Raw genomic sequence first — 22,630 nt, 5'->3', positions numbered from 1 at the left:
ATCACCATTTCTATTGACAGAATATGAAGACGGATAAAAAAAAAAGTCATATCCTGTTACTATATCCTGTTACATGCATAGCTACATGTACATTACAAAATCGCTCATTTGACCTCAAGGTCATCGTACAATACAGCTGAAATAACAGAAACAATAGCTTTTCCCCTTATTTTTTATGATCTGCAGGATAAAGATAATAACTAGCTAATGACGTCAGATAACTGCTTTATCCTGTTCAAGCCGAATGAGAAATTCCACTCAACAGAGCCTCGTGGAATTTTCCATTCTTACCTCCACAGAATAAAGCAGATATCCAACATCATTAACTAGTTATTCTATATATAAATTTAGCAAATTAACAGCAACAGAAATAATTATGTAAAATGTATACAAATACTGATAAATGTTTAATATGATAAGAAAAGTTTATGGAATTATACATACTGTAAGATTGTATTCTGCATTTATTTCGCTGTCTAAACTGCCTGGCTTTGTTTGTTCAATAAGACCAGAGCCGGCTGCAATGTTGAACAGGTCTGACCCAAAACCATGAAGGCTGTAAGTCAGTGTGGGAATCCCTTCATCATCATCTGTGACATACATTGCAGGCATCTAAAAACAGAAGAACATTTCATTTCATTTCAACTTATTTTCGTGCTTATATCCAATTAAGGTTCAAGCATGCTGTCCTGGGCACACACCTCTGTTATCTGGGCTGTCTGTCCATGACTATGGGTCAGTGGTTAGTGAGAGAGAAGAGGGTGTAGTGGTCTTACACCTAACCATTGAGTAGTTAAAACTCACTCTGGATGGGAGCCGGTACCAGGCTTTGAACCCTGCACCTACCAGCCTTGTGTCCAATGGCATAACCATGAAACCACTGAGGCTGGTAAAACAGAAGAATAAAAGCAAACAAAGTTCTCAAACATGTTCAGCAGAGCCAAAAATCTGACATGGATCAACAGATTCTTAAGTGAATAATTTACTTCTGCACCAAGATCAACAGAACCAAAACAATAATCAAAGTAAAGTAAAGTTTGTTTTGTTTACCGACATCACAGGAACACATTGATTAATTAATCATCGTTATAGGATGTCAAACATTTGGTAATTCTGACACATAGTCATCAGAGGAAAACCCGCTACATTTTTCCTAATGCAGCAAGGGATCTTTTATATGCACTTTTCCACAGACAGGAAAGCACATATTACAACCTTTGTTCAGTTGCGAGGCACTGGTTGGAATGAGAAAAAAACCAATCAGTTGAATGGATTCATCGAGGTGGTTCAATCCTCATTCACATTTTCATCAAATATTTTGTGAAGCAATTTGGACACACAAACACATATAGGGAGTTTGTTTCAAAGATGTTTTTAACTGTTTTGAAAACTCTAAAATTATTAATACAACAAAACCCTGAGATATAATTACTGCAATGGTATGCGAACAAAATAGAGGACTACCACACAAACATAATTATATAGTGAAAATATAACTACTGGCTACTTGTAATATATATTATGACTGGTGACCGTAAGTATTCATATCAACATCTCCATTCCACTAACAAACTTGAATCGGATGGGTGGAAATTGAGACTAAGTTTGGTTAATCTACAAACCTGTAAAACATCTGGATAAAGTTTCAATACAGTGAAACAAGAGTCTGTGATGTTGAATGGGGAAATACATCTAAAACGTAGACTAGACCTCACCTCATAACCTTTATTTCTCAGCATGCTTTTTTTAATATGAAAAATTCTTTTCACTGTATTAAAAACACCAAGATGGCCAAAAACACTTTGGATGTACGGAAATGGATAATCTAAACAATAAAATCTAAGTAATGTTTGATTTCAATTATTAAAAACAGCTCCAATAGTGGAAAATATGCCATATAGTGTATAAAAACTAGGTCGGTCACTTTAAGATAATATGTAAATACATATGATCACATTTGCAAATTTATGTGCAAAGGCTTGGCATTTATGGAATTTAAAATTATTTTTTTAGAATGGCTTAGTTTGTTTCTCCTTTCAGGTCCCACCCCTCAGGCCTCTGGCTGATCAGAATGACCAAATTTGGTCGGAATAGGTCTAGTAGTTTTGGAGAAGAAATCGAAGAAATAACAGTTTAAAATGCATTTCTCTGTATAACAGTTACCTTAATATTATGAAGATTATTCTGTTGTAGCATTTCAAGAAATAGAGAAGGTATTTTAAAATTGGCTTAGTTTTCTTTTTCTTGGATCTGCCCCTCAGCACCCTGGGTGTGGGTCAGAATGACCAAATTCACAAATTTGTTTCTCTATATACCAAGGAAGCTTTCAACAAAATTTGGGTGGAATTGGTCAAGCAGTTTTGGAGAAGAAATTGAACATCTGAAAGGTTTACGTACGACGGACAACGATGGATAAAAATTAATTGCAATAGGTCACTTGAGCTTTGGCTCAGGTGACCTAGAAACTTGAAATTGACAAAAGGAAGGAATTGGGTAATCTTTGAACTTGCTACTAATTCCTGTAAATATGTTTACCAGTGACAGAGTCTGTACACTGCCAGGGTCATCATCATCTTCATACACATGTGCAGTGTACAGGTTAGAACTGAATTTTGGGGGTGAGTCTACTTGGTCTTTTACATCAATGATGACACTGGCTGATGACGTGTGCACAGGTTTCCCACTATCCGTCACAAACACCATAAAGGTATAGTGGGCAGCAATTTCTCTGTCCAGGGACGATTCAGCTGTTAATTGTCCTGACTCACGACCAAGCTTAAAAGGGAAATCTTTACCTGAAAAAATACAAAACATTTTCTATAAAATTTATAGAGGATTCATCACAAGTGTTTTTTTTAATATGGAAAATATTAACCTCGTCTATGTTAATCAGTATTTGTAGAGGCTCTGCTGAGACAAATACCAATTAACTCAACGAGGTTGATATTTTACATATTAAAAAACATGAATAGTGAATTATATTTATCCTATAACACTTTTAAAATAACATTTTAATTAAATGTTTGGTAAATCACAGTACTAAAGTCGTCGCCATCGGTAATATGATATCATCATGATTAGCACAAATTAGTTTGATGTTACACATTTTAACTAAAGCTTTGAAAACGTTACGCTCAGGTACACAGATCTTGTTGGCTTGTAAGCAAATGACCCATCCACAGCAACAAATTACCTAGAGACCTTGCAAATTTGCATGCCATTATAAACTGGGTTAATACACTAAAATTATGACATGGGTTTATGACATGGATATCATGGGTAAGTTATAGGATAAAGATGCTTATTAACTTTATGTACAACCATCAAATATCACACCTGTTTATAGAGGCTTACATGAGTCAAACAAGAAACCTGAAGACAACTCTGTATTAAACAGCATCTCATCAGTATGACTGTCATGTTTCAACGTTTAAACAGCATCATTTCATTTAGGCCATGTAAATGTTTATTAAATTTGTAAACATTTAAACGAAAATAGCACGTGTTATTTTCCTGTATGATGGCCATTAATTTTTAAAATGCTGAGTTTTCTTAATAAGTAAACAGTTATATAGTTGTTTTATAGAGCAACTTAGTCTCTAGTACTCTTAGTTTTAAAATAATTCCAATATATTTGTATTTATTATTAATTTTGTTTAAGATAGCCTTGATTTTTCTTTTTCAAGCATTGCTATTTTTTAAACATCAAATTTGTTAGCTATGGTATTATAGCTAGATAATTGTTATGGTTCATGAATACGGTGTGAACCAGTAATAATTATAGTGCATTATGTTTTTCATCCTGTTACTGTTTGTATTTGCACATGATGTTGACAGATAAGGCCAAACAAAATAAATTTCTGGTCTCTGGTCAGTTCGTGCATCAAGATTTTTTTTTTTTAATTTCCTGTGACGTCGATTTTTTGCTGGGCTGGTCTTGTTATGACGTAAAACTGTATTTGGAGCCAAAATGCCACTGTGCATGAACTAGGACATGCATTCCAATTTCAAGTTAAATATGCCCCTTATTTCGGTATTAAATATACCCACCTTTTCTGTGCAATCCATGCAGAGACAGACTTTTGGGAGGGGGGGGGGGGGGGGGGGGGCTAAAGCAGGGTGATAAACTTGCACCATTTACTCGACGTATGCCCTGCATATCAATAGTTAATTTACTTTGGTTAATCATATAATATACTGGAGTTAAAAAAATAATAAAATATTATTTTCCCTCAGTTTTAGATGCATTATAGGATGAAGGTCACAATCAATTGAGAATGTGGAATATTGGTTTTATGTTTGATGACATCATATTACCTTGTGTATCTCTTTCATTGATGAAGTAATGCAATTTATCATCGTCGCCCCTCTCTACATTTCTATCAGTTGCTACTATTTCACTAACAAACTGTCCTGGATTATTATTTTCTTCCACTTCAAACTTGTACACATCTTTCAGGACTGGAGGATAGTTCAAATCGACTGTTACAGTGACAGTAGTTTCGTTTGACATTGGAGGAGTGCCTCTGTCTGTTGCAACTATCTTAATTGTGTACTGTTCATACAATGGCTCTTTGTCTAGTGGCGATGTCAGTGTTATATTCCCTACAAAACAAAAACAAAGATATTTGTTGGTGAACAATTCTGAAAGTCTCTGCCTGTACGTACAGGCAGATCTTGCTGTTCAAGGGATGCTATCACTCTTGCTCCCCTTCACTCCCCTGAGACAAATTTTTAGCTCCCTTAAGCATGTGAATTTATATATCAGTATGGTAATATCTTATATTGTTTTCCATAAACTAAATTGGAGCAATTAATCACTCCTCTAAATTCTTTTTTCATGTGAAGGTCTGTACAAGGACATCTTGTAAAGATTATTATTATTATATGTTATACTACTACATGTCCTAGAATTACATATTGGTATATAATCATTGTATTAAAATCAGGGCTCACACTGGAACAAATTTTAGTTTAGCCAATTTTTAGATGTGATTCAAGAATTTAAGAAATATTTTATTAGCCAAAGCGTAAATGTAGTCACTTTGTATAAAAATGAGCAGTTGGCTAATTTTGACAATGCATGGACAGGTTGATCTCTGAAAATACATTTGATATAAAATTATACAAATATTAATTAAATAGAGGAAAACTACTGTCTTAATTCTGATAAATAAGATATTTATATTTTAAAGAGTTCTGTGTTCAGCAATATTTTATATACAAAAGTGGTGGATAAGTATAGCTTATAGGGTGTATATTACCAAATCAAATCACATAGACGACAATAGTAAAATATGTCGCTAAAACTCCTACCTGCAGTGTATCAATCGACAGAAACACCACGTATGTAAATACTCCTACCTCACCCTTAAAGTGAATCAGAAAAACTTGGGGGTGAAGCTGCTCATTTCAGGTAGCGTCTTTGACAACCCTAGTTTCACACAAAGTTTGAGTACTTTTTTTACAGGTACCCCATACATGTTTAAAGAACAAGGCTACTTGACACAATGGTACTAGATGAAATAAAATATCATACATTTTTTGCCCAGATGAAACTATTTTTTTTCACAACCAACACACTCACATTTATCACCAATCACAGGACTATCAAAAGTTTGACCCAGCCAGAAGTTATTTCGTTTAGTACTACCTAAAGCTCTGTATGAAATAACCAAGTTGAATAAGAAAAACAATTAAAATATTAAACATGAACCTGTCTTCTGGTCTATACTAAATTTATCCAAGCCTCCTCCAGCAATATAGTAGTTGACGTCACTGTTCGCTTCAGTCACATCTTCATCTATAGCAATAACCTGACCGATTATGCTATCAACTGATGTTTGAGGGTCAAGGTTAAGGTCTATCTGGTACAAGAAGTAAGGAGAGTTGTCATTTACGTCTTCAACATATATGGAGAGAGTCGTCATTCCTGACATCAGACCATCTGATGCCACCATCTAAAAATAAAATGTTATGAACGTTAGCATCACATGAAGAATGTTCAAAAGTGCCCTCTACTGCATGCTGTAAGAATCTAGAATAAGGTTGATCGTAAGCGTATGAGACATGGGGGCAACTGCCCCCCCCCCCCCCCCCCCCCCCCCCCACCCCAGTCCTAGAGGAAATCCTCATATTTGGGTAAAAACAATAAAAAAAATTATGGCAAAATGAGCTGGCCTGAACACTTTTCACCATGTATTTTCATAATTCTACACACAATATTAGTTGTAATCCATGTCAAAATGTGTGGCGATTTGTTTTTAACCCTATTGCTAATATGAATAAATGTTGTAATCAAGATTCGGGCACTTTTGTTTAATTCAGGCAAAAATCAGCCTTCTCCCTACAAAATTGGGAGCCTGTATGCCTATGAGGTTGATGACTTAGAGTATGCAAATAAACTGCATTTCATTTGAACTTAGATGAGTTAAAGTTTGTTTTGTTTAAATTAATGACACCACTAGAGCATGCTGATTTATTAATCATCGGCTATTGGATGTCAAACATTTGCTAATTTTGACATATAGTCTTAGAGGAAACTCACTATATTTTTCCATTAGTAACAAGGAATCTTTTATATACACCATTCCACATACAGGATAACACATACTACAGCCAGTGGTGAACATGCACTGCCTTGAATGACAGATATCCCAGTGGACCAACTAACAGGGATCGATCTTAGAACAACTGCGCATCAGGCAAGCGCTTTACCACTGGTTTGAATCCCGTCCCCTTGAATTTAGATAAATACGATTAAGAATTTAGCACTCAAGATGGAACACAAACTGCATACTGCTGGAATATACATTGAAAGTAAACCTAAGTCCACACCAAAGGTTTTATAAGCATGGAATGTAATATGAAAAAAAGATTTCGTTAGCAACACTTTAACCCACTTTTAAGTAAAGCTATTTTATAATATGTTTACTACTAACATATGGAAAGAGGAGACAAGCTGCTACAAACATAGGCGTTTCCTATAAAATGGCAGCAAGTGATCTTTTATATGTACATGCCATGCCATTTGTTCCAGTCAAGGAAGGAAATGTTTTATTTAATGATGCACTCAACACATTTTATTTACAGTTATATGGCGTCAGACATATGGTTAAGGACCACACAGCTACTGAGAGAGGAAACCCGCTGTCGCCACTTCATGGGCTACTCTTTTCGATTTTTTATATGCACCATCCCACACAGGATAGTACATACCACGGCCTTTGTTACACCAGTTGTGGAGCACTGGCTGGAACGAGAAATAGCCCAATGAGTCCACTGACGGGGATTGATCCTAGACCAACATTGCATCAAGCGAACGCTTTACGACTGGGCTACATCCCGCCCTGTTCCAGTCAAGGGGCACAGGTTGTGGAATGAGAAAATGTGAGTCAGTAGAAGGTAATTGATCCTACGACTCACTGAATCTCAGGTGAGTGCTCACCCACTGAGCTGCACTCCTGTATAGAAGCAGGTTACAGGGGTATATAGCCTACAGCATTTTATCCTACACACACTGGCAGACTAGATAAATTTCATTATCCTGCAAGCACCATTTCTATTGACAGAATATGATGATGGATAAAGCAAAGTCATAACAGGATATGCATATATGTAGCTACATTACAAAATTGCTCATTTGACCTCTACGCCATCGTACAATGTGGCTGAAATAACACAAATAATTAATAGCTTTTCCCCTTAATTTTTATGGTCTGCAGGATAAAGATAATAACTAGTTAATGACATCGGATATCTGCTTTATCTTGTTCCTGCACATTGATTTATTAATCATCGGCTATTGGATGTCAAACATTTTGACGTACAGTTTTAGAGTGGAAAACTGCTACATTTTTCCATTAGTAGCAAACTTTAAAAACAAATATTGTTTTGTTTACTGACACCACTAGAGCACATTGATTATTTAATTATAGGCTATTGGATGTCAAACATTTGTTAATTCTGACTCGTCATAAGAGGAAACCCGCTACATTTTTCCTAATGCAGCAAGGGATCATTTATCTGCACTTTCCCACAGACAGGAAAGCACATACCACAGCCTTTGACCAGTTGTGGTGCAATAGCTGGAATGAGAAAAAAATGATCTACTGAGGTGATTCGATCCTGCAGTGCAAGCACCTCAGGCGAGCACTCAACAGACTTGAGCTAAATCCCGCCCTTTTTCCATTAGTAGCAAAGTAAGTTTTATATGCACCATTCCACAGACAGCATAGCACATACCACAGCCTTTGATATACCAGTCATGGTGCACTGACTGGAGGGAGACATACAGTGTGTGAGAGGTTTACCGTCAAGTTGTAGTGCGACTTGGTCTCACTGTCCAGACAGCCAGCCATCTTCTGCTGTATGGATCCAGTCCCCGGGTCACACTCAAACAGATCACTGCCTTCACCTTGTACAGTGTACACCAATGGAGTGGATGCTGAGTCAGCATCTGTCACATATATTGACGGATCCTACAAGGAAGGAATAATGTTTAAAATTTCATTTTCATTTTGACTTATTTTCGTGCTTATATATCCAATTAAGGTTCAAGCACGCTGTCCTGGGCACACACCTCAGCTATCTGGGTTGTCTGTCCTGGACAGTGGGTTAGTTATTAGTTGGTTAGTAGTTAGTGAGAAAGACGAGGGTGTAGTGGCCTTACACCTATCCATTGAGCCCTTAAGAACTTGCTCTGGTTTGGAGCCGGTTCCCGGGCTGCGAACCGTGTACCTACCAGCCTGTAGTCCAATGGCTTTACCACTGCGCCACTGCGCCACCGAGGCAGGTATGTTTTAAAAACACACTACTAGACATTCATATAAAAACAATTTGATAAACGTGTATGGTACTATTCAACAACACAGAGCTTACTTTATGGGAAGGAATTATGTTTCAAAAACACAGTAGTAGACATTGATATTATAGCAACTTGATAAACATGTATGGTACTATAAACAACACTGAGATTACTCTATGGGAAAGAATTATTTCTTAAAAACACACTAGCTACTAGACATTCATATTATAGAAACTTGATAAACATGTATAGTACTATGAACAACACAGAGCTTACTGCAATAAATATTGATTTATATATTCATAAACCTACTAAGTTTGATTAAAATCAAAATTAAATCTATTTATAAAATTAATCAAAGTATCCATAATGAAAAAAAAACCTGAGACTGTCTTAAGGAAATCAGTTTTAATTTAATGATACTTCGGCCAACACTGGTTAATTGCCAAATGTCAGGTGTGAAACACATAATTGTCACTCAAGATATAAAGTGCTGCCATGAAATATGTTTTTTTTTTTTTTTTATTAGCAGTATGAAGCTGTCTTTTATATTCAAAGACAATAAAACATGTGACACAGATACTAACTGAAAGAATACTAAAAAAAATCAGATGTAACACATACAAATGTCAGTTTGTGAAACACATAACTGTCACACAAGATATAAAGTGCTGCCATGAAATATATTATCTTTTTTTTTATTAGCAGCAGGAAAGCTATCTTTTATATTCATAGAAAATAAAACATGTGACACAGGTACTAACTGAGACAATACTAAAAGCAAATCAGATGTAACACATACAAATGTCAGTGTTTGAACATTTCCAGGATTTCCGTCGTCCTCCATCACTCGTGCTGTGTAGATGGAGGATGAGAACTGAGGTGGAGTGTCATTGAGATCCTCCACATACACAACCACACTGGCTGATGACGTATACACAGGTTTCCCACTGTCAGTCACAAACACAGTGAACATGTACTGCTCCTTCCTTTCTCGGTCCAGTGAAGACGTCGTCCGGATAATTCCCGATTCACGTTCTATTACAAATGGTAGCTCGTCCCCTGAAATAAATATATTTTAAGATAAAGTTATGACAACAAATATTCCATTTGTTATATTTACTAACACAAAATAATATACCTACATGTATATGCAAAGAGCGGTGGGGTGGCGGATCCACCCATCCTAGCTAATTTTCTTTTTTAATGTGTTTTCTGGGTGAGCATGACCAGACCTTTACTAAGAACTTCCTTGACCACAGTCTATACCTTCCCTGCACAATTTCCTGCACACGCACATGAATTAAACAATTATGGCCAATTGCAATCAAATATCAACATGCATTGTCTCTATTTACAACATGCATTGTCCAAATACGAAAAATACAATTCATACTATAATACAATACATATTAAAATTCATTAATTCAAATGAATATAACATTTATTTCCGGGTTATCTCAAACTTCTTTAAAATACCCCACTTTCTCCCCTATTTGGAACTCTTATTGTAAATTTCTATTATTTTAGATGTGGAAAAAACTATTATTGTCAAAACAAAGCGTACCTGCTGTTGTCGATTCACGAATGTAAAATTTCATTTTGTCATCTTCACCCCGCTCCAAATTAGGATCAACTGCAGTAATCTGTCCAATGAAATGGGACACAGAAACATTCTCGAGGACTTGAAATATATATTTGTCATCAAGTTTAGGTGGGTAGTTCACCGGAACTCGGATAACCACAGTTATGTTCGAAGACATTTGCGGGTTACCAAAATCAACAGCTCCCAGTTCTAAATTGTAGTCACTTTGTTTTGGATCAGACTGAAGTGAGCCAGTTAGAGTTAGCACACCTGAGGAAAGAATTCAATTATCATCACACAATACAAGTACCTGAATAATGTAATTGTTAAAACCACAAGTTTGTTATCTCAACATATTTTCTCCTACATTTAAGGAAAGAAAGAAAAAAAATGTTTTATTTAACAACGCACTCAACACATTTTATTTACGGTTATGTGGCGTCAGACATATGATTAAGGACCACACAGATATTGAGAGAGGAAACCCACTGTTGCCATGTCATGGGCTACTCTTTTTGATTAGCAGCAAGGGATCTTTTATATGCACCATCCCACAGACAGGATAACACATACCACGGCCTTTGATATACCAGTTGTGGTGCACTGGCTGGAGTGAGAAATAGCCCAATGGGCCCACCAACGGGGATCGATCCCAGACTGACCACGCATCAAGCGAAAGCTTTACCACTGGGCCTCCTACATTTAAGAGCTATAACTCTGTCAAAAATGGGTAAATCACCATGCATGTCAAACTTGATCTGTAACAGTACATGATAAAGCCATGCATACACAAAATATCAGCTCAATATCTTGAGGCATTGTGAGAAAAATATCTGGAAAACTATATGTGAGACAGACGAATGGACAGACAGACAGACAGACAGAAGGATGGAGATGAAACCTATAGTGAATGAATAAACGTATGTAAGAACTATCTGCTTGAAAATGTTAAAGTTTGTTTTGTTTAACAACACCACTACAACACATTGATTTATTAATCATTGGCTCTATTGAATTTCAAACATTTGGTAATTCTGATATAGACATACATTATTTTCCATTAGTAGCAAGGGATTTTTTTAAATGTACCATCCCACAGACAGGATAACACATACCACTGCATTTGTTATACCAGTGGTGGTACTGGCTGGAACATGAATCTGCTTGAAAGTCACAGTGTTGTTAGCAAACACTTGGAGACAGCCAGATGTGGTACTATTGTCATGCACTTCATGCAGTAAGTCAAAATTATAAACCAAGGAAGATTTGTCAATATATTTTGAATCATTCTTAGACATCTTTAGTTTAATCACAAATAATCATTGGTTTTCGAAACCTATCCAGTGCTTTCCGTTCTAACATTATTACCTTCTTTTAGGGAGTTCTTATACTAATATTGGTAATTACAAATTGTTTTTAATTTTTTATGCATACAATAATAACTGAATAATATAAGCCTTATGTAACAACTATCTATGAATAGAAATGCAAAAATAAAAGTAAATATACTGGTACTAATATTCAACCACTTGCCAGAATATGGTTCAATCATGAACTTTCCAAGACCTCCATTATTCAGAATATGTAGAACCACATTGTTTGGTGGGCTCACATCTTTATCCATCGCCTTGATGGTGGTAACAATGGAACCAGGTTTTGTGAATGGATCGAGGTGAATTGGTAAGTGACCAGGAAAAATTGGAGCGTTATCATTCACGTCCTTTACAGTTATTTTTAGATCAGCTTCATCAGACAGTTCAGTTCCATGTAAATTTGTTACACGAACCTAGATAAGAATACAAATAACATTACACAAAAAAAGGACATTGAAGAAAATTGACACAGTTATATTGTAAGACTGAGAATACGCAATTATAACTTTACTTTAAAAAGAGAATATTGTATCAAGTTTATGAAGAGGAACTGATATCAGTAATGTACTGGTAAAGCCAATGGCTTCAAGGTTGATATGTTGATGATCGAGTCTGTAACCAATACTAGCTATAAGTCATTCATCAGGACTAGTAATGACTCATTAAGGAGGAAAGGAAGGAAATGTTTTATTTAACGACACTCTCAACACATTTTATTGACGGTTATATGGCGTCGGACATATGGTTACGGACCACACAGATATTGAAAGAGGAAACCCGCTGTCGCCACTTCATAGGCTATTCTTTTCGATTAGCAGCAAGGGATCTTTTATATGCAACATCCCACAGACAGGATAACACATACCACGGCCTTTGATATACCAGTCATGATGTACTGGCTGGAAAAAAAAATAGCCCAATGGGCCCATCGACGGAGATCGATCCCAGACCGACCATGCATCAAGCGAACACTTTACCACTGGGCTACGTCCCACCCCATTATGGAGGAGTAAGGCCAATACATTGACTTCTCTCTCACTAACAACAAACCATTAACATCCGTCCACGACAGACAGTCCAATTAAGTCAAGTGCATGCATATCCAAGATAGTGTACTTAAATCTTAACTGGAGAAAAAAAAAAAAAAAAATGATATACAAATCTGAATTAGAATAATGATCCATTAATAACATAGGTTCATAATCAAGCTGATGATAACATATAATACTGGTAAAAAATCCAAAAACCTGATGGTTGTTTAACAAATCAGAAAGTATATTAACAAGTAAATACAAATTGGATATCAATTCAAATATAACATTATCCAACCAAGTCATTGAAGAAATTAATAAAATACCTTCAAATGAAAAAAGTCATCAGTCTCACTGTCTATTGTTCCAGCATCCTTGACCTTAATGGTGCCTTGGCTTTCATCAATAACAAATAATTCACTTTGTTTGCCAGTCAGCGAGTACCTTACTTCTTGGTTTTCATCAGTGATGTCTGCATCTGTGACAGACAGGGCTTCAACCTACAATGAAAATATATGTTAACTCATAAAAAGGTATGTACTGTTTTAAAAAATCTGCTACATTCGCCTTTTTGTTTCTGATCACCCTTCCTGTTTTTAATTGCATTTTGTTATATCACAGGCCTGAAGGAGCCGGGGGGGGCTAGGGTTGTCTCAGCCCACCCACTTTTTTTGCCAGTTTTTATTTCAGGACTTTAAGATGTCTTAAAATGCTAATACGGAAACCTGACGATAGAACCAAAAAATTAGCCCCCCCCCCCCCCCCCCCCCCACACACACACACACTTTCAAAATCCATCCTATGGGCCTGTATCATGGTTTTACACTGATAACTATCCTTGGCACTGAGAAAGCCACATTTGTCTTTTTAACAAATAATTTGTTGATAAACCTGCAAAGCATGTCATGACATTGCCTGAAGATATTTCTGAAACAATAGCCATCATATGCAAGGACAGCAATTAAAGTCCAATAGTTTATAAACCTCAACTGAAAATAAATGAGCTTTAGAACTGGTTAAATTTAATACTTACACACACGAAATGTGAGGCATTAGACATGAGTGTAACATTAAATAATTAAATTTCCATTATATTTATTACAGTTTAAAGGCATCCAACTGGTCCAGCCATAGCAGTGTGAGTTTGTTCATTTCTTAATGACCATAAAAAAAAAATGACATCGTCAGAGAACATTATAAACGATGACATCATCAGAGAACATTATAAAAGATGACATCGTCAGAGAACATTATAAACGATGACATCGTCAGAGAACATTATAAAAGATGACATCGTCAGAGAACATTATAAACGATGACATCGTCAGAGAACATTATAAACGATGACATCGTCAGAGAACATTATAAACGATGACATCGTCAGAGAACATTATAAACGATGACATCGTCAGAGAACATTATAAAAGATGACATCGTCAGAGAACATTATAAACGATGACATCGTCAGAGAACATTATAAACGATGACATCGTCAGAGAACATTATAAAAGATGACATCCTCAGAGAACATTATAAACGATGACATCGTCAGAGAACATTATAAACGATGACATCGTCAGAGAACATTATAAACGATGACATCGTCAGAGAACATTATAAACGATGACATCGTCAGAGAACATTATAAACGATGACATCGTCAGAGAACATTATAAACGATGACATCATCAGAGAACATTATAAACGATGACATCGTCAGAGAACAGTATAAACGATGACATCGTCAGAGAACATTATAAACGATGACATCGTCAGAGAACATTATAAAAGATGACATCGTCAGAGAACATTATAAAAGATGACATCGTCAGAGAACATTATAAAAGATGACATCATCAGAGAACATTATAAACGATGACATCGTCAGAGAACATTATAAAAGATGACATCGTCAGAGAACATTATAAACGATGACATCGTCAGAGAACATTATAAAAGATGACATCGTCAGAGAACATTATAAACGATGACATCGTCAGAGAACATTATAAAAGATGACATCATCAGAGAACAGTATAAACGATGACATCATCAGAGAACATTATAAACGATGACATCGTCAGAGAACATTATAAACGATGACATCATCAGAGAACATTATAAACGATGACATCATCAGAGAACATTATAAACGATGACATCGTCAGAGAACATTATAAACGATGACATCGTCAGAGAACATTATAAACGATGACATCGTCAGAGAACATTATAAACGATGACATCGTCAGAGAACATTATAAACGATGACATCGTCAGAGAACATTATAAACGATGACATCGTCAGAGAACATTATAAACGATGACATCGTCAGAGAACATTATAAACGATGACATCGTCAGAGAACATTATAAACGATGACATCGTCAGAGAACATTATAAACGATGACATCGTCAGAGAACATTATAAACGATGACATCGTCAGAGAACATTATAAAAGATGACATCGTCAGAGAACATTATAAAAGATGACATCGTCAGAGAACATTATAAACGATGACATCCTCAGAGAACATTATAAACGATGACATCATCAGAGAACAGTATAAACGATGACATCGTCAGAGAACAGTATAAACGATGACATCATCAGAGAACATTATAAACGATGACATCATCAGAGAACATTATAAACGATGACATCGTCAGAGAACATTATAAACGATGACATCGTCAGAGAACATTATAAACGATGACATCATCAGAGAACATTATAAACGATGACATCATCAGAGAACATTATAAACGATGACATCATCAGAGAACATTATAAAAGATGACATCATCAGAGAACATTATAAACGATGACATCATCAGAGAACATTATAAACGATGACATCATCAGAGAACATTATAAACGATGACATCATCAGAGAACATTATAAACGATGACATCATCAGAGAACAGTATAAACGATGACATCATCAGAGAACATTATAAACGATGACATCATCAGAGAACATTATAAAAGATGACATCACTTTATACTGGTATTTTGTACTGTTGTTCTGGAAACAAAAATTAATTTAAAAAATGATTTTGTTTGTGTTTTTATTAATTGATATGATTTAAATTTGTTTTGGTTATTTCTTTCAAGTTTCTCTGGGTATAAACACAAGCATGGCAAACTTTTGTGTGAACAGTTTTGCCGATTCACACAGTTTGTGCCATTTTTGTTTTATGGTACATACCCCCATGAAACAGAAATAACAGTCAATCCTTAATTGCAAAGCAACTACCCAGTGCAACCAGCTTTAATTTGTACCCATGGCAATGAGAATACTGGTTAAAACTCAACCAACATGGATTGGTTGAATGGGTGGATCAGCACTCTATACATTTGTCTGTATGTAGCTTTAGTTAATATTTATAGTGCCTTTCAAATTGAAATTTTATGAATAGTATCTCATTAATTGGTAAACAAGCCATAGAATATCAGAACAATTCAATCAAAACTCTACAAGATAGACTTCAATGCAAAAGCTGGTTAACATACAACAATAGGCAATCAGTATTAGAGAAGCTCCACTGACAAATGTCATAGTGGAGGTAAAATTTATATTTAAATTTTTCAAATTAAAAACTCTTGAAGAAAACATTTCAATATTATTTTTTTTTTCAAATTCCAAAATATCTATTAGTTTGTGAAGAGTGCCCCAGTGAATCATAGTACCAAGTTTCAGAACTATTCGATCAAAACTCTAGAAGAAAATATTTGATGTTAACTTTCAATTTAAAATTTTAAAATTTAATAAAAATTCACAAATCCAAATTTCCTAAATATCTCTGAATTAATTTCTGATTAAGTAGTCTGTGAAGAATGCACCACAGACTCACTGTACCGAGTTTTAGAACTATCCAATCAAAACTCTAGAAGATAAGACTTTAAAATTTTCAATATAAATTTTAAAAATATTTGACAAAAATTCAAAAAAATTCTAAATATCTCTCAATTATTTTGTGTAGATTACCACTGAGAATACTTATACTAAGTTTGAGAACTATCTAATCAAAACTCTAGAAGATATACTTTTAAATTTTCAATGTTAATTGCTGTTTAAATGTTTTTGAAAATGTCATAATATCTATTAGTTTGTGAAGACTCAAAAAATCATAGTATCAAGTTTCAGAACTATCTGATAAAAATTTAGAAGAAAGACAGATTTTCAAATTTTCAATTTAAATTTTAAAAACATTCAATAAAAAATGTTAATTTCAAAATATTTTTCCATATATTGTGAAGAGTGTCCAAGTACCAAGTTTGAGAACAACTCAATTAAAACTGTAGGATAAGATACACTTCAAAGGAAAAGTTGACAGACTGACGAATGGATGGACAAATCTGTATTAAGCGGCCCTCACATATCAGTCGCAGCCCCCGCGTGACTCCTAAAACAGGCCAAAAAGGGCATTTTCGTGAGGCATCCGCCTGGATGCTGCCCGATTTCTACGGGCTCCACTGTGATTTTTAGGGGTCGACTGAACCTTGTGGGTGTGAAAACCTGACTCCCAAATCTGCGATTTTAGGTCATGGCAATCCTGCAGATATGATGCTAGGGCCCCGCCCGGCAGCCTGCCGGAAACCGACTGGTGATCTGGTGGTCGCCTGAAGATTTTGAGGAAAATTATTGGAAAAAAATCTGCCGGGCACCGTTGGATTTTCACGGGCCCCTCACAGCCATCCTATGATAGCCTCATGGCCCCCTCACGGATCCTGGGCGATTTGTAGAACATCAGCCAGGCACCCCACTGGTCCCAACCGCCCTCCCCCCCCCGGCGGCTTATCAACGGCCCCCACATGGGCCCCAACTGCCACCCCAAGATTTGGGCCCTTGTTCTTTGATCAGCCAGTGCCCGCCAAATTATCTAGCGGTGTCCGGCCGACACTCTGGCAGCCGCACTGTCTCCACTGCAATCCAATGTTCAAAGGGCACTGCCCGGGCCCCGTCTAATATGTGAGGGCACACGTCACAGACATGAAATTCGCCTGATTCATCCACAGGCTCTAAATCCCCCGGCGACTCCTGCGATTAGAAAAATTGCATGGATGCTGGCTGATATGTCAGGGCCTGCTTTAGAAAAGCTCCACTCCATTATAATGGATCTAAAAAAACATAAAATTGTGTTCATATACATAGTGTACACTTTATAATATATGATTACTTGTATTTCATATCTTTACTCAAACATGATAATACTGATCAACAATGCCAATTATATGCCATGACACAAAGTTTGTTTTGTTTAATGACACCATTACTAGCATTAGAGCGCATTAATTTATTAATCATCTGCTTTTGATGCAGTTTTAGAGAGGAAATCTGCTACATTTTTTCATTAGTAGCAAGGGATCTCTTATATGCACCATTCCACGGCCTTTAAGATACCAGTCGTGGTGCACTAGCTGGAACAAGAAATAGCCCAATGGGGATCACTCCTAGACTGACCGCACATCAGGTGAGTGCTTTACCACTGGGCTACATCCCACCCTGCCAGGACATAAATTACCATTTTAACAATTTGTCCAGGAATCGGGTTTGTGTCATCTTCAGTCACTTCTCCAAAATACTCCTTGAATGATAACTTAGGCGGGTTATCATTTACATCATCTATCACCATGGTCACTGTAATGATTGCTGTGTTGGATGGCACTGCATTATCAAAAACTTTCAACAAGAAAGAAATCTTCTCTATAGATTCTCGATCAAGGTCACCATTCACAGTAATGCTTCCAGTATCTCGGTCTATTACAAATGGCACTGAAGCAGAAATGAAACAGTGATGCAAAATACAAATCCTGCAATTAAGAAAATGTCTACTGCGAAAAAACATGCTGTGAAATGTATTTTTTAGCATATACAGGGATGTGAGAGGGGCTGGAACAAAAAAGCTTACTGCGGTCGGGATCCAAGGACAATTTTTGTTTGCAACCCCTGTAACTGCCAAAAATTGCATTCAATCCTAACAAATCTAAACTGGTTATAACTTATAATATAACCTTGAAACCATGAAAACATACAAATGAACCTTGTGTGGTCAACAGTATTGAACATCATGTTTTTGTTTTTTCAGACGAAATGGAAAAGCGCATTTAGGCATTTCTGCGTAGCTCTCACATCCCTGTATATAAAATTAAAATCTCCACGGCAATCTCCATGGCATTGCTGATTGCCGTGGGTAATTGCAGGGGTTGGCATATCATCCAAGAAACACATTCCTGGTACATTGTGCTATTAGATTTTAGTAGTCTGTGCATAATAAAGGTAGTATAATCAACATGATGCTTTGAGATATCCATGGTCACACCTTGGTCATACTAAAAAACATGAAAAGATATTTTTTGTTTAACAACACACACTTCACAGCTAAATTAAACAAGGTACAGACCTAACAACCATAGTCAAATTCACACAAAAGCTGTTGTGTAAATCATGGTCTTAAATTTGGTTATCCAATGCTTCCACAGAAGAATGCAAAAAAAAAAAAAAACCTAAAAAGCCCTGCACTGCCATCAATTCAATCTGATGGGCACTAAAATCTGCACCTCACATTTCAATAAATATACTTCTAATTAAAAAAAAAAAACCCCCCCCCCCCCCCACCATGCCTAATTTTAACAATTATTTTGAGAACACTACTAAAGCAATACATGTTCCCTAATGGGCCCAACACATTTTTTTATCTACTAAGTATGTGTCCAGCACACCCGTATGAAAAAGTAGGAATTTAAATACAGAAAAAGTAGGACAAAAGTAGGAAAATTGAAGAACAAAGTAGGACAAAAGTAAGACTGGAATGGTACGTAGTAACATTATCCATGCTCATACTGGGTAAATGAATGTGCTAAATAAAAAAAATCATATTACTGAGAAATGTTTTGCTCAGTTTGTACCTGTATTTTTGTTATCCAAAATAATATTAATTTGATATAACAGTCACATTATACAGTTATTTGAAATTGCTGTACACTGTAGTAATTGATTATATTAACATTGGAAAAACTGTCAGCTACTGAGTATTTCAAGAAATCATAAACATTTTTTTTTTTTTTTTTTTTTGCACGTCAAACGTATTTTAAATTTCCATTACATAAACTACTGCAAAAACACTTGATGGTATCCTTCTCAAAATTCACCTCCAAACCAACAGTTGAAAACATTCATAAAAAGTTCCAAGAACAAAAATGACCAAGAGTCTTGTGAATAAATACAGAATGAATGTAGTTTGGGTAATTTGTCTTCAAGAATTTTCATCTTGATTATGCTATTCATAAAGTTCATAAAACTAGTTACGAAAATTCTCAACTGATGGTACTTTACACATTAAAATAAAATGGGTAAATTATCACAAACACTTAAAAAATAAGTCTACACATATTATGGTCTAGCAATACACTGGAAACAATGAAAATGACAATATTGCTAGTCTATGATACCAAATAGAAATGGTAAAAGATGGACCCAAAATCATAAGCAGCTAACAGACAATTTTACAAATTATATTAAGTTTAAAAATTGTTACTAGCCCTTATTTTTCAGACACTAAATTTTAACAGTGATGTGAGACAATAATAAGAATGAGTGAACTAATGTTTAACGACACCCCAGCACAAAAAATACATTGGCTATTGGGTGTCAAACTAAGGTAAAAGCTAATGTGAGATAAAGACAATAATCCAAAACCCATCTTCATAGGCCCTATGCAATGTAGTTTTGCTACAACTCCAGTACTCAGCATCATCTGAGTATTGAAGGAACACACCACTTAGACATGGCAAAAGTAACATTCAAGTGCCAGAAACTGACTTTCAGGGTGTAAATTTAATATACTGAGATTATATGGTGCAGAAAATTTGGAGATACAATATACATCTTGCCGCTAAAACATGAATTCCCATTACTGTTGACTTTTATAATATTAATAACACAAGCAATATCCACAATTTAACAGCAATTTGTGGCATTTTGAAACAAAGAAGTAGGAAAAAATAGGTATTTTGAAGAAAAAGTAGGAAAAATAGGATAAAGACCAAAAAGTAGGAAACTGTTGGAAAAGTAGGATCGCTGGACTATCTGCCTAAATACAAGGACCATAACTCTGTGAAAAATGGGTAAATTGCTATGAAATTCAAACTTGATCTGTAACAGAACATGATAAAGCAATACACAGAATTTCAGCTCTGTTATCTTGAGGCAATGTAATAAAAACTCTATGTGAGACAGAGAGATGAAACATCTAGACCCTCTGGTTGGACTAATAAACCATCTTAAGGAATAACACACCTGTTTTGTTAACCATTTCAAAAAATGCCCTTTCTCCTGGATTTGGGTCGACTGCATGCACAACACCAGCAACGCTACCCAGTGGTATATTCTCCTCAACTCTGAAAATCAATTGTTCATCCACCTTTGGGGCTACATTAAAAGGAACCAAGACCTTGGCCTTGACCCTAGATATCTGCCTAGGCTCTCCACTGTCCATGGCTTCTATAGTCAGTATGTACTCGGCTTCTTGTGGTGGTCTCGCCAGTTTGTCAGTTAAAACAATATTACCTATGAAAGAAAATACAAGCTGATTATTAAAGTTCAAGTTGACTATTTAATTTAAAAAAAAAATGCAGAACAACTGACAAGGTTAACACATCTGCTGGTTGTGGGTGAAACAAATATGACATAATGTATTTAAAACAATTTAAAGTTTAGATCAGGGCCCAGACTCGATCTCTAATGAAGGAAGGAAGGAAATAGTTTATTTAATGACGCACTCAACACATTTTATTCACAGTTATATGGCGTCGGACATATGGTTAAGGACCACACAGATACTGAGGGAGGAAACCTGCTGTCGCCACTTCATTGGCTACTCTTTTCGATTAGCAGCAAGGTATCTTTTATATGCACCATCCCATAGACAGGATAGCACATACTACGGCCTTTGATGTACCAGTCGTGGTGCACTGGCTGGAACAAGAAATAGCCCAATGGGCCCACCGATGGGGATCGATCCCAAACCGACTGCGCATCAAGTGAGCACTTTACCAGTGGGCTAGGTCTCGTCCCCGATCTCTAATGATGTCACATGCATACCATTTGTATGGCGTTGCCATGACTTTAGTGTCTCAGACTCATATAGTCTCGAGTCTAAGACTCTGAACATTTTATAAGCACCAGTCCTGAAGCTTTAGTAAACTCCCACCCATACAAATAACATGTTGTTAAACTGTGGAGACTTTGTAACAAATAATTAAAGTTTGTTTATTTAATGATTCAACCAAAGCACACAAGTATTTATTAATCATCATCATTCAGCTTTTCGATGTCAAACATTGGAGAATTTTGTCACATAGTGTTCCAAGGAAACCTGCTACATTTTCCCATTAGTAGCTATTGATTTTTTATATGCATAGACAGGACATTACATATCACAGCCTTTGATATATACCAGTCATGGGTCACTGATTAGGATGGGGGAAAAACCAATGGGTCCACAAAGTAAATTTGAAATACTGAGTTAATTTTATCATACATTCAAATCTCATTTAGTATTATTAAATAAATAATATTGTGGCATCCATTTTTAGAGCATTAATCATATTTATTGAACTGCAACTGTGTTTATTTAATGGTTGAGGTTTTACTGATTTTCCAGTGTACTTAAAACATACAGAGCCGAATTTACAATTTCTGTTTATGTCTTACACATATGTAACTACATGTACGTACTTTTACAATGCTTAAAAACAAGCTTCATAAATTCGGCTCATAAAAATTAAATTTACTGCAAATGCACAAGAGAAAAATAAAGCATACAC

At 35.8% G+C, this 22,630-nt stretch overlaps 1 protein-coding gene across 1 annotated transcript in view; it reads right to left on the bottom strand.

The window, feature by feature from the left end:
• LOC121369803 (protocadherin Fat 4-like) overlaps nucleotides 1–22,630 on the bottom strand; it is a 60,338-nt gene that overhangs the window by 852 nt on the left and 36,856 nt on the right. Inside the window, exons 22-32 of the mRNA XM_041494877.1 lie at nucleotides 21,102–21,371; nucleotides 18,328–18,578; nucleotides 13,122–13,295; nucleotides 11,925–12,177; nucleotides 10,374–10,661; nucleotides 9,609–9,868; nucleotides 8,313–8,480; nucleotides 5,717–5,960; nucleotides 4,318–4,605; nucleotides 2,536–2,795; nucleotides 445–612 (exon numbers count right to left, since the gene is read on the bottom strand). Of these exons, the coding sequence (XP_041350811.1) occupies nucleotides 445–612; nucleotides 2,536–2,795; nucleotides 4,318–4,605; nucleotides 5,717–5,960; nucleotides 8,313–8,480; nucleotides 9,609–9,868; nucleotides 10,374–10,661; nucleotides 11,925–12,177; nucleotides 13,122–13,295; nucleotides 18,328–18,578; nucleotides 21,102–21,371 (2,624 nt within the window). The remainder of the gene's footprint in view (nucleotides 1–444; nucleotides 613–2,535; nucleotides 2,796–4,317; nucleotides 4,606–5,716; nucleotides 5,961–8,312; nucleotides 8,481–9,608; nucleotides 9,869–10,373; nucleotides 10,662–11,924; nucleotides 12,178–13,121; nucleotides 13,296–18,327; nucleotides 18,579–21,101; nucleotides 21,372–22,630) is intronic.

This window comes from Gigantopelta aegis, chromosome 4, assembly GCF_016097555.1.
Source record: "Gigantopelta aegis isolate Gae_Host chromosome 4, Gae_host_genome, whole genome shotgun sequence".
Classification (NCBI taxonomy): domain Eukaryota; kingdom Metazoa; phylum Mollusca; class Gastropoda; order Neomphalida; family Peltospiridae; genus Gigantopelta; species Gigantopelta aegis.
This window is presented reverse-complemented; position numbering and strand designations above follow the sequence as displayed.